Source organism: Sinocyclocheilus grahami, unplaced genomic scaffold (genome assembly GCF_001515645.1).
Source record: "Sinocyclocheilus grahami isolate Dianchi unplaced genomic scaffold, SAMN03320097.WGS_v1.1 scaffold624.1, whole genome shotgun sequence".
Taxonomy (NCBI): domain Eukaryota; kingdom Metazoa; phylum Chordata; class Actinopteri; order Cypriniformes; family Cyprinidae; genus Sinocyclocheilus; species Sinocyclocheilus grahami.
In genome coordinates this window covers 40,405-53,764 of record NW_015505803.1, presented here as the reverse complement: position 1 = coordinate 53,764, position 13,360 = coordinate 40,405, and the positions used below count along the sequence as shown (strand labels likewise).

Sequence of the window (13,360 nt, the reverse complement as noted above, 5' to 3'; positions counted from 1 at the left end):
AAACATGATTTGTTCATCAGAAAATTTAAGTTCAGGTCTAATTAGCAGTGATGTGCGTTTGTATTATTGATCGAGTGGGAAAGGGTCCTGTACGACAGCAAAGGCAGATTTCCCATAACAAGCATAGGCCCAGTGCCAGGAAGCTTCAAAGGAAAAACTAATGACGTTACTGATGATCAGTGGAGATGGAATGGAGGATGAAAAGTTTCCAAAACAACCTCCATGCACTCATGCACGCCTGTGCAAGTTCATGCAGAGCACATTTCTTTGCCAAGTCTCATGTTAAACTTACACATGCTTTCTTGTTCACGCAGACTAATATGTGAGCACATTAGAAGCTTTGCAGTTCATTTTGACAGGACAATGAGAAATGTGGCTACTAAGAAGGAGGTCAGAGATCCATAAAGAGAAATTAGGATACATTTATATTTGTGAGCTAAATATGGGCAAAAAGTGTAAAATACTGCTACTACTGCTATTAATAAACCTCGGTACTTTTCTGTGCGCATGCTGATTTATTAGGCTGCTAATATGACAAGGCTCTTGAAGATGCAATACTGCGTAACAGCATATTTATAATTTCATACATTTTAATACCACACTAAATATTCCACTGATAAAAAATCACTGGCAATGAACAAATATTGAGCTCTCAGACATATTACGTGTTAATCTGCATAACCCCAGCAGGCAGCGCTATCGATCAGGTTTAAATTTAACAAAAGTTTAACATTTTAAAAGTTAACAGAGGATTTTGTAGTATCTTTACATAATAAAAGTGTATGTGTTGTTAATATATCAGTGCCTATTATGAAACATGTTGATTTCTTTAAATATGTTCAAATGACTGAATGTTAAAATATTGCCCTGGTTTATTAAAATAAATAAATAATTTGACCAATTAGTGCCTCTTGATTAGTTTTCAACATGCATCCTAAATTATTAATGCCACGACTTTCCACAAACTCAATTCAAATGTGTAGCAGACACATAACTCAGGTGAAAAATAAAATCTGAGATGTAAAAGTAACTTTTTTTTTTTTAACCGAGGCAGATACCAGTCATTGTGCTGCTACACCTTGCTGTATTCATTATTTTGTGTTTATTCATAGAATTTTAATTTAGTAAAGATTAAACTGATTTGTGGCATTTTATGCCTTTCACATTATTCCTTGTTAATGCAAGCCTAATTTCTTTAAACTATTCAAAATGTAAGAACTATATATATATATATATGTATATATTTGACAACTTTTAAACATTTTCACTACTGTTGTTTGGGGGAAACTGACGAAAACCTGTAATTCACATCAGCCTGAATAAAATGTTCTGTTGCCATCTATTGGACTGAAAGACAGATGTAGTGACAACAATCATTTCAACCAGTATTCCTTCCGGAAATAACGTCTTTATTTGTAACTAGTACTTATAACAGCAATACAAGTCAAGAAAAAGCAAATCAAATGACATACAGTAAAGACATTCTGAGCCAGAGACCCCAGCTTCATGCACAGAAACTATGATCAGGAGTGCAAATGCACCCTCATGCACATTCATTTACTTCACATTAACTCATATAAAAACAATCATATTCAGTCTCTATTAGTTACAGTTTTGATTTACAAGAGGTCAGACGAAAAGAACATAGAAAAATGAAACAATCAAATTTGCTTAACACAGAGTGGTGTGTTTAAAGCAAGTCCAAACCACCATGATTTATTTACACTCAATATCAGGTCTTGCATCAATACAAGAAAAATGTCAAGTCACCCCGTCTGGGTGCAGTTTGCTTTGCAAAACACACTTAGTATTTGCTTTGTCAATTACTATCAATCATGACTACAAAATTACTTTCAAGCTCCAGTGATAATTGTGCCAAGAAGCAGAGCATGACTGAAGAAGGTTGAAGTTTCCATGCCTGTCGTAAGTTATTGCAGTCACTAGGTGGCGATGTAGTTATAGCTTAGACAAGAGAGCACATGAATTCATGTGACTTGAACTAAATCAAATCAAACTGCATGCAGTTATTAAAGGAAAATACATTCATATATATATATATATACACCAAATCTGCAAAGTAAACAAATCTACAAATGGTGGTTGGCTGACCTGTTATATTACTTCATTATGCTGACTGGCTAACAAAGCAGCTAAAATGTCAAATAAAGAGAGATAAAAGAACATGAGGTAAACGGAGAAAAAAAAAATGTACATGTAAATCTATATTGACTGGCTTTTATAAAAGCATAATTCTAACTTCTTAAACATGGAGCATACCACTTGCAGAGAAATAAACTTAAAAACTGTGAAAAAAAAAAAGAAAAGGACACTCCAGCATGGTGATTTCACACTCTTGGTTGTTCACTGATCTTCTGACAGCGAGCACTCGGACAGCGAGCGTTCCCTCCTCTCACGAGTGGCCACGTAGTTCAGCAGGTCAATGGCTGTCACCACCCCAAACACCATCTGCCTCATCTTTGGGGATCCTTCGCTCATGTCTGTAAGACAGGAACTGCAATTCAGACTGCGGACACCATCCACTGCAATGACACCATGGCCTGCATTTACTGTACTTCATCTGACTGAGGTCCAGGGTTAACTAAAACTAATAATAGTAACAGTGAATAGTAATAGTGAGATTTGATACATTCCAAAGGTTTTTACAGGTGTTATGAAGGTACTTCATTTTTTTTTTTAAAGACAGAGTAAAGAAAAAGTAATAATTTAAAGGGAACACGTTCTCTAAAAGTACATTTTTAGGGAGCACACAATAAGCTCTGTTGGCAACTTTTTAATTAATTTGACAAAAAAATAGCTTCAAATGACATACAGTAAAGACATTCTGAGCCAGAGACCCCAGCTTCATGCACAGAAACTATGATCAGGAGTGCAAATGCACCCTCATGCACATTCATTTACTTCACATTAACTCATATAAAAACAATCATATTCAGTCTCTATTAGTTACAGTTTTGATTTACAAGAGGTCAGACGAAAAGAACATAGAAAAATGAAACAATCAAATTTGCTTAACACAGAGTGGTGTGTTTAAAGCAAGTCCAAACCACCATGATTTATTTACACTCAATATCAGGTCTTGCATCAATACAAGAAAAATGTCAAGTCACCCCGTCTGGGTGCAGTTTGCTTTGCAAAACACACTTAGTATTTGCTTTGTCAATTACTATCAATCATGACTACAAAATTACTTTCAAGCTCCAGTGATAATTGTGCCAAGAAGCAGAGCATGACTGAAGAAGGTTGAAGTTTCCATGCCTGTCGTAAGTTATTGCAGTCACTAGGTGGCGATGTAGTTATAGCTTAGACAAGAGAGCACATGAATTCATGTGACTTGAACTAAATCAAATCAAACTGCATGCAGTTATTAAAGGAAAATACATTCATATATATATATATATACACCAAATCTGCAAAGTAAACAAATCTACAAATGGTGGTTGGCTGACCTGTTATATTACTTCATTATGCTGACTGGCTAACAAAGCAGCTAAAATGTCAAATAAAGAGAGATCAAAGAACATGAGGTAAACGGAGAAAAAAAAAAATGTACATGTAAATCTATATTGACTGGCTTTTATAAAAGCATAATTCTAACTTCTTAAACATGGAGCATACCACTTGCAGAGAAATAAACTTAAAAACTGTGAGAAGCAGAGCATGACTGAAGAAGGTTGAAGTTTCCATGCCTGTCGTAAGTTATTGCAGTCACTAGGTGGCGATGTAGTTATAGCTTAGACAAGAGAGCACATGAATTCATGTGACTTGAACTAAATCAAATCAAACTGCATGCAGTTATTAAAGGAAAATACATTCATATATATATATATACACCAAATCTGCAAAGTAAACAAATCTACAAATGGTGGTTGGCTGACCTGTTATATTACTTCATTATGCTGACTGGCTAACAAAGCAGCTAAAATGTCAAATAAAGAGAGATAAAAGAACATGAGGTAAACGGAGAAAAAAAAAATGTACATGTAAATCTATATTGACTGGCTTTTATAAAAGCATAATTCTAACTTCTTAAACATGGAGCATACCACTTGCAGAGAAATAAACTTAAAAACTGTGAAAAAAAAAAAGAAAAGGACACTCCAGCATGGTGATTTCACACTCTTGGTTGTTCACTGATCTTCTGACAGCGAGCACTCGGACAGCGAGCGTTCCCTCCTCTCACGAGTGGCCACGTAGTTCAGCAGGTCAATGGCTGTCACCACCCCAAACACCATCTGCCTCATCTTTGGGGATCCTTCGCTCATGTCTGTAAGACAGGAACTGCAATTCAGACTGCGGACACCATCCACTGCAATGACACCATGGCCTGCATTTACTGTACTTCATCTGACTGAGGTCCAGGGTTAACTAAAACTAATAATAGTAACAGTGAATAGTAATAGTGAGATTTGATACATTCCAAAGGTTTTTACAGGTGTTATGAAGGTACTTCATTTTTTTTTTTAAAGACAGAGTAAAGAAAAAGTAATAATTTAAAGGGAACACGTTCTCTAAAAGTACATTTTTAGGGAGCACACAATAAGCTCTGTTGGCAACTTTTTAATTAATTTGACAAAAAAATAGCTTAAAGTTTGAACAACTCCGCTCCCAAACACTGAAATATGGAAATAAGTTTTACTGTACTTTCTGATCACACGGTTTAAAATAACAATAAAAAAATTAAGAATGTGACTTGTATCTGTATTTTTGTCTTGTTGTTCAGTGCAAATGCCTAAAGATTCTTAAATCTAGATACATTCACTTGGGAAGCAAAATTACATGAAGTTTTGTTTCCTGTGAAATTTATCAAAATGAAGTGAGTTTATGATTAAAACAAGAACAAATAATTTTATCAAAGCAGCCTTGTATTCTTATGTAATGTTTGTTAATTGTTAAAAGCAAAGCTCACAGTAGTGTTATTCTAGCACTTGGCCGAGTTTGCCACAGCAGCAAGTGTAATGTCCTTGAACAGGAACACAATGTAGGCGATTTCTTTGCCACAAATGGCAACGGAAGGGGAGCAGTGATCCGGAGTTCAGGAAAACACGTGTCCTATATCAGGAATTGGTGCCGTATTGCATTTAGCTCCATGAATAAGACGGTTGTTCCTGAATAGTGCTGCATTTTGTGTGGTAAGACTTTTGTACACTTTGTACAATACCTTGTTAATTCGATCACATGAAGTAGAGGCTTTGAGAATCCTTTATATTCCTTACACCAATAGTTTTGCTGTAGGTCCCACCTTTTAAATTGGACAGCAACTGTGTGTCGTAGTCTGGGTAAAATTAAGTTCGAGGGCATGTTGGCATCTTTCTATTTTGAAAGCTTCTACCAAGTGAATATAAAGTTCAAAAGAACAGCATTTATTTCAAATGGACTACTATGGGTTACTAAACCCAAACTTCTGAATCATTTATGTATATCGTGTATAGAACTAAAAATAAGAAAATGGAGAACAGCTGATTGATAAGGAAAAGGTGTAACGGAGAGTCAAATGACTTACACTGAATCTGTTCATGCACAACAAGGGCGAAATGGTCCGTCTCAAGGATACGTGAGAGTTTGCCCAGGTTATCAGTTAGGCGCACCTACAAAGCAGAGAAACAAGACGACTATTGAGCGATCACATTACATCTGTCAGTGCAGCTTAAGTAGCACTGTGTGTACTGATATTGTCTTTGACGTGTACAATTAACATGTTATTATTCAGCTATTATTTGCTTTTCCATCCAAGCCTCAGAAATCAAAACAGCAGGAGTCTTTGTTACAGACCCCAACAACATGCACTGGATTATGATGTCTCAAGGTTTATTTGCACATGTCGTGTGCATACTTTTTCTAGGTTCTTCTGTTGCATGCACAGTATGACAGAAAGGAGGGTGTGTCTGTGTTTGCATGCCCACCTGTTTAAACTGTTTGTAAAGAACTTTGTTTATGGGATCGGATGGCCTGACCTTCCCAGCCAGAACGGATGAGAGCATGTTCCCCAACGTGACCATGCCCAGAATCTGCCTACAGGGAGAAAACCAGACACCAGACTGAGCCACACCTTACTCCACTTACCATCTGTTTTATCATTCAGGTAATTTTAGGTTAATGACATGACAGTCTTTTTTTCTATTAAGATCTTTTAGGTCTCAATCTCGGTCCTGGAAGTCCTCAGCCCTGTGCATTTTGGAAATCTCTCTTATCAGACAGTCTTGGAGCTTCTTCTAATGTGCTGATGACACAAATCAGGGAGATGTGAAGAGCTGCGGTGCTCCAATGACCAGGATTGAGAACCAATGTATTAAGCCAATTCAAAATAACTAATAAAACAAAACTTTATTGACAGTGACCTCTATGATGCAATTTTTCAGTATCCGAATTAAAATTACTTGTAATAATTAAACCATACCTATATTACACACAACGTTAGGTTTCCATGTTTTATGGGGACATTCAATAGGCGTAATGGTTTTTATATTGTACAAACTAGTTTCTAGCCCCTTTACTATAACTCTACCCCTCACACAAAACTTTCTGCATTTGTATGTTTTCGAAACATAAATTCTGTATGATATATAAGCTTGTTTCCTCGTAGGGACAAACTAAAATAAAAAAGCCCCTACAAAGTCAAAATTTACTGGTACTTGCGGGGGCATTTGGTCCCCATAACGAAGGGAATACCAGGCACGCATGCATTCAAAGTGTAAATGGAAAATTACCTAGCATATCATTAAATGTTTTTCAATATATTAAGAACAATTTTTTAAAGACATATATTTAAAGGATTTTTCCTTCTCATTGTCTGACATCCTTATCAATGTTGTCCATAATGTTTCAACTTAATCGATTTTTACGTAGCACTGAATATGCAGTAATTGTGACACTGCATCGATTTAAGCGATTAGCACCGATACATGATCTCCTCGAGGACATGAGACTAAAATCTTCAGAGGCTTGAGAAAATGGTCAAGTTCTAGTTAAACAGGTTCCTGGATGAATGACCTACCCGGCCTCGTCCACCACTGGGGCTTGGTCAAAAGCCTTCTCTTTCAGGATCTGAATGGTCTTCTTAATGGACACTAAAGGCAGCACAGTCAGTGGGGCAGAGAGCCTGAGCTCCTGTAGAGTCAGATTCCACCACCTACAGATAGACGAGCGCAGGAGACGGGAGGAGGGGGAGGGGAATAAAAACTCACGGTAAGACACAGACAGAGTCATTCGGGAGAGTGATCACATCTCTACATTTAGAAGCTGAACTGTAACTGTAATGCAGACTAGTGTAGTAGCAGATGCATAGAGTGTCTATATTTCCACAGGATATCGGTGTGTAAATAACAAGGGTGCTTTCAAAGAAAGCGTGCATATGTGGGTATGCATTTACACTCACCATGGCTTGTTGACAACAAGATCCTCCTCATTTAGGAAGCCCTTTTCACACATCCACTTGTCACTAAGAAATTTAGACCTGAGGGTGAGGAGAACAAAGAATTTGTTTTAAAAGGTACATTAACAAAGCTTAATACATCCAATTTTAATATAATTTAATATAGCAAGGAAGGATAGATGTTTGAAATGCATGCTACACTGCTGTTACATGACCTCACAGTGTTGCGTTTACATCACCAAGTGGATTTTCAGTGCACTGCGTCATGGGAAATGGAATTTGCATACCATGTACAGTACACATACTCCATTCATTGAGGAAGTAGTGTTGGGGTAATCAACTAAAACGTAACTTTTTTTTTTAAATGTAATCTTATACAGTACGTTTAATTAAATTAAACTTATTTTTATTATAGTTCAACATAAGTTAGTTAGTTTAACATTTAATATATGTCAACTGTTTTATGATAGAAAAGTTAGATTACTGTCAAATGTTGCCATTTTCATTTAGAATTTATGCTATTCATTCGTTTAAAGGGGACCTATTATGCAAAATTCACTTTTTTGCATGGTTTGGACATAAATGTGTGTTGGCAGTGTGTGTACACAACCACCCTATAATGATAAAAAATCCATCCACTCGCTTTTTTTTAATCCCCATAAATCATAAGCAGTGTCTCCCAACTACCCGTTTTCCCGAATTGGTGCTAATGTGATGTCACATTAGCCACAGGCCCCACCCACGAATGTTGACAGACACTGCCGTTTTAACATAGAACCGCCCTGAGCGAGTTCACAGCCAGTTGTACACGGTCCACCATCGCGTTTTAGGAGTTCTGTAGCTGGATGTTTGAATCCACATAGCTCTCTCCTTACTCCTGAAATCTGAGCCGTTGAAGACAAGGTGGATTAATTTTGTTTTAGAAGAAAATGCTCCCTCAACTCTACCGAAATTCGTTTATGTCTGCCTTTTTTTTAATCCCCATAAATCATAAGCAGTGTCTCCCAACTACCCGTTTTCCCGAATTGGTGCTAATGTGATGTCACATTAGCCACAGGCCCCACCCACAAATGTTGACAGACACTGCCGTTTTAACATAGAACCGCCCTGAGCGAGTTCACAGCCAGTTGTACACGGTCCACCATTGCGTTTTAGGAGTTCTGTAGCTGGATCTATGAATCCACATAGCTCTCTCCTTACTCCTGAAATCTGAGCCGTTGAAGACAAGGTGGATTAATTTTGTTTTCGAAGAAAATGCTCCCTCAACTCTACCGAAATTCGTTTATGTCTGCACGAATCATTTTATACCGGACTGCTTGGTGAATGAGGGTCAGTATAAAGCAGGTTTGCACAAAAGTTGCTCCTGAAGGATGGAGTAGTGCCAACTGTTCGTGATCCAGCTACACCTCCAGAAGTAGTAAGCATCACGCGTTTGTTTTCCTAATTGCCTTTCCGAAAGAGGTTCTTGGCACGCTGTAAGGCTAATGTTGCTAAAGCTACCATTGTCCAACAGCTCATTTGCATTTAAAGGGAAAGACGAAAACGGCACGTTTTGGCTCATACCCTAAAAGTGGCAATTTTAACAAGCTATAAAAAAAATTATCTGTAAGGTATTTTGAGCTAAAACTTCACATACACACTCTAGGGACATCAAAGACTTAATTTACATCTTGTAAAAAGGGGCATAATAGGCCACCTTAAATGTGATGAGACAAGAAACATTAACAGAGTGATTTTTGGCATGTTAGGCATATGATTTAGAGTGAATGCTTGCCTATTTGAACAAACATATAAACTTCACATACACACTCTAGGGACATCAAAGACTTATTTTACATCTTGTAAAAAGGGGCATAATAGGCCACCTTAAATGTGATGAGACAAGAAACATTAACAGAGTGATTTTTGGCATATTAGGCATATGATTTAGAGTGAATGCTTGCCTATTTGAACAAACATATTTGCAAATAGTTCAAAAGCATTACAATAAATTCTAGTTCTTTTACTATCTTTATTCTCTAAAATCCCTTTTAAATCCTGGGCCTCTCTCGGATGATGGTCACGATTGCTGCCTCATGTGTCTGGGTATTAAGCAAGCTGAGGTGGTGTTCGTGGATGAGTCATGTTCTCTTTGCGGGAAGATGACCATCTCGGAGTTGCGGACCAGGCTCCGCTACCTCAAAGGGGGTGGTGCTCCATTGCCTCTGCCTCCGTCTAGTTCTCGTACTGGCAGCAGTCAGGGAGGACTACTTCAGGCAGTAGCACGGGTGGTCTGATGGCAAACACCCCACGGAATCAACCCTCGAGGGACCATCGCTCCTCTAGCACTCTGCAGCCAGTTGAGCTGCCCAAGGAACATGCTGGGCCCTCTGCAAGGAGCGTATCAGCCGTATTCCTTTAGTGCTCCTTCCGATGATCGGATTTCGATCGCTGCATCGGAGGGTGAGCCGGAGCTCTCTGGAGAGGAAGATTTGGCTGCGCTGCCGCCCTCCAGGACAGTGGCAATGCCTGAATCAGATCCAGAGATGACGACAATGCTTTCCCGGGCCGCCGAGCGAGTAGGGCTTGAGTGGAAACCTCACTGGCTGTGTCAGGTCGACATGAGGGTCGCCAACAAAGTTCGGTTCCTCAACGCCTCCGTGTCCCAGACCGGCCTCTTTGGCGAAAGCAATTCATACGGACAACACTGAGACCGTTGCGTACGTCAACCGGCAAGGTGATCTGCACTCCCGTCACATGTCACAACTCACTCACCACCTCCTCCTTTGGAGTCAGAAGTTCCTGAGGTTGCTTCTGGCCATTCACATTCCGGGTCTGCTCAGCCGTGCAGCCGACGAGCTGTCAATAGCAGCGCTTCCGGGAGAATGGAGACTTCATCCCCAGATGGTCCAGCTGATTTGGAGACGTTTCAGAGCGGCTCTCCAGAAATGTCCCACTGCCAGCTGTTATACTCCCTGACCAAGGGAACACTCAGCATGGACGCAGTGGCACACAGCTGGCCGCAAAGCCTGCACAAATATGCGTTCCCCCCAGTGAGCCTTCTCACACAGACACTGTGCAAAGTCAGGGAGGACAAGGAGCAGGTCTTGCTCGTTGCACCCTACTGACCCAACCGAACCAGGTTCCCAGAACTGATGCTCCTCACGACAGCCCCTTCCTGGCAGATTCCTCTGAGGAAGGATCTACTGACTCCGAGACGGCGCACCCTGTGGCACCTGCGTCTGGACCTCTGGAATCTCCATGTCTGGTCCCTGGATAGGATGTGGAGGTTCTAGGTGACCTACCACAAGAGGTAGCGGACACCATCACTTCAGCGGAAGCACAGTCTACGAGAGACACTTACGCCTTGAAGTGGAACCTGTTCGTCGAGTGGTATTCTTCTCACCGAGAAGACCCCCAGAGATGCCCAATCAGAGTCGTGCTTTCCTTTCTGCAGCAAGGGTTGGAGTGAAGGCTGTCTCCCTCCACCCTTAAAGGGTTAGTTCACCCAAAAATTAAAATTAGGCTGCGTTTTACTCACTCCCGAGGAATCCTAGGTGTATATGACTCTCTTCTTTCAGACAAATCCAGTCGGAGTTCCAAAAAAAAAAAAAAGAGCAAGGGACAAATTTTCGTTTTATTAAAAAGTTTACATATTCTACACTCATGGTGCGCACACGCATAGGATAGGTTAGATTCCTCCGTTTCCCCTTCATGCGAGCCCCTGTTATCAATCTCCTTACCGATTAAACTCCTCTCCTCCTCCTGCCTGTCCCTTTGGACCGCATCACTCACAGCAGAGCAAGCCTGTTTTTGATAACGCTGTGGTGTACATTTCACAAATGCCGACAACGAGGCACATTTTGCGGCGTCCGCCTCCACATTTTTAAGCTACTTTTCCCTGAGCTTTTCAGCATCACCTTTGGTCTGTCCATTTTGAGAGACCGAGAGGAAGGTGGAAGAGAGGTAAAGCGATATTTACATAGGCAGAGCAAGATCCCTTATCACTCCGTCTATTTAATGCTTTGTTATGGGCAGCTGTCCCTGCATGATGGGCCGGTCCTTGGCGGAAAAAATAAATTTAAAAAAATTGTACCGGCCCAAAAGTGCGTCGGCCCACTGGGAAAATGCCCGGTATGCCAGATTACCAGTCCAGCACTGGTCAAGAGTGACCGACGGCATATTTCTGAATGATTCTGCTTTAAAACTATGCATACTGGCCTATTTTTTTATATGTTAATAGGACCAGTCCACAACCATTACAAAGACATGTCAATTACAGAACGTAAAATTTAAGACCGGTCATGGCGATAGGGTCAACTGCCATTAGTCAACATAAAACACTCATTTTAACTGCATAAAAGCCTTCTGCGCAAATGCAAACTTACAGATCTGTCCAGAACAGTGGGGATGAAGTCATAGCCGATGCCCTCAACTTCATATTGAGTCTTATCAGTCTTATTCAGCTCCTCTGGCTCAGCAAGGATAGAGCCCTCAGGATCCACTCCAACTATCTGATGTGAGAACAATGACGTAAAAAAGAAAGAAAAAAAAATTGTAACATGGTGTAAAAATGTTTTTAAATTAATTCAACGTCTCCAACATAGTAATTATTCAGAATTCAAAATGACCTACAACAAAACTTTCAACAACAACAACACTTTCAAGACTTGAAGTAGTTACTCATAAGAAATAGTAATAAAAGATTATGCCAAACTACTTAAAGGGGTCCCATTATGCTTTTTTACAATGTCTTTAATTTGTTTTGGGGGTGTACTAGAACATGCTTGGTGGTTCGAAAAACATATATATATTTTTTTTTACATAATTTACATTACAAAACCTTTCTCCCCATCCTGGCACAAACGGAACTTCGGGGTTTGATGAAGGCCCACCTTCCGAAAAACTAAATGTGATGTGATGTGATTGGTTAGCTGTCCCAGTACGTTGTGACTGGCGAACAGCTTAGACGGTGTTTCAGTACTGCCCCGCCCCTTGCCAAAGCAGCAAGTTCCGTCTGCTCCGGTATAGTTAAGGATGGCATCAATATTGCCAAAATTTGCACGCACAGATATTGCAAGACATATTAGAGTGCTAACATTAGTTGTTTTTTTCTAAATCACGTTTTAGATAGGTTGTCAACAACCACTTAAAAATAACTGCATTTACTATGTACAGATAACTGCATATGTATTATTTGTATTGTTCTTTAATTCTAACATGAATTGCAGTGAAACTGTTATACAGTTGAATTTATTTATACTGTAGTCCAGTGTTTCCCAGGCGGGGCGCATATATATATATATATATATATATATATATATATATATATGCATATGCAAACTCATTCTCTGCCAGCAGGAGGCGCTGTTGGGGGTAAAAGCTGTACAGGCACTCCGCTCAAAAAAAACACTGCTTTATCAGACATTACATACAAGATTAAATGAAAATGACATCCAATTTTCTGAAGACAGTCGGTTTCCTTCAGAAATACAGTGATATAAAAACACAATGTATGGGAAACACTAGTCTCATAACTGAAGTGTAAATTCTATTATTTAATGATATTCTAATGGACCGCTTTGTGATATCACAAAACCCGGAAAGCAAACGCTGTAGTCCAAACGAGCCATTCGTTGTAGTTCTTGAAAAGGGATTTTTTAAAAGCGAAATATCTCCCTTTGAAGTGGACTTTGAGATTTGTAAGTTTGAAGATTTTTTATGCCCAAACATACACACTACACACTGACTAAAATTAAAAGTGAAAAAGCATAATAGGACCCCTTTAAATAATAAGCAAACAGACAGATAGATGGAAAACAAGTTCATTGACTGGTGTATCAGAATTTATGTACTGATCTGAGCCTCACCTTGATATTAGGGCATTTCTCCTTCAGCTTGCGAGCGATGCCAGTGATGGTGCCACCAGTGCCAGCTCCGGCTACCAGCATGTCTATTTTACCTACAGAGGATAGGAACAAAAAAAAAAAA

The 13,360-nt window shown here is 39.4% G+C and overlaps 1 protein-coding gene and 1 long non-coding RNA gene across 3 annotated transcripts in view; one reads left to right on the top strand and one right to left on the bottom strand.

Moving 5' to 3' along the window:
- Positions 1-1,382: 1,382 nt before the first annotated feature.
- Positions 1,383-4,093, top strand: LOC107557922 (uncharacterized). Its single transcript, XR_001605439.1, has 2 exons — positions 1,383-1,902; positions 3,692-4,093. It is a non-coding gene; the product is annotated as an uncharacterized lncRNA (long non-coding RNA).
- cbsb (cystathionine beta-synthase b) overlaps positions 4,051-13,360 on the bottom strand; it is an 18,883-nt gene continuing 9,573 nt past the window's right edge. Inside the window, exons 9-13 of one of the 2 annotated variants that reach the window (XM_016241504.1) lie at positions 7,394-7,471; positions 7,013-7,147; positions 5,922-6,030; positions 5,522-5,606; positions 4,051-4,285 (exon numbers count right to left, since the gene is read on the bottom strand). In XM_016241504.1, coding sequence (XP_016096990.1) covers positions 4,149-4,285; positions 5,522-5,606; positions 5,922-6,030; positions 7,013-7,147; positions 7,394-7,471 — 544 coding nt within the window. In that variant the 3' untranslated portion in view covers positions 4,051-4,148. The other variant, XM_016241505.1, reaches the window with a different exon arrangement.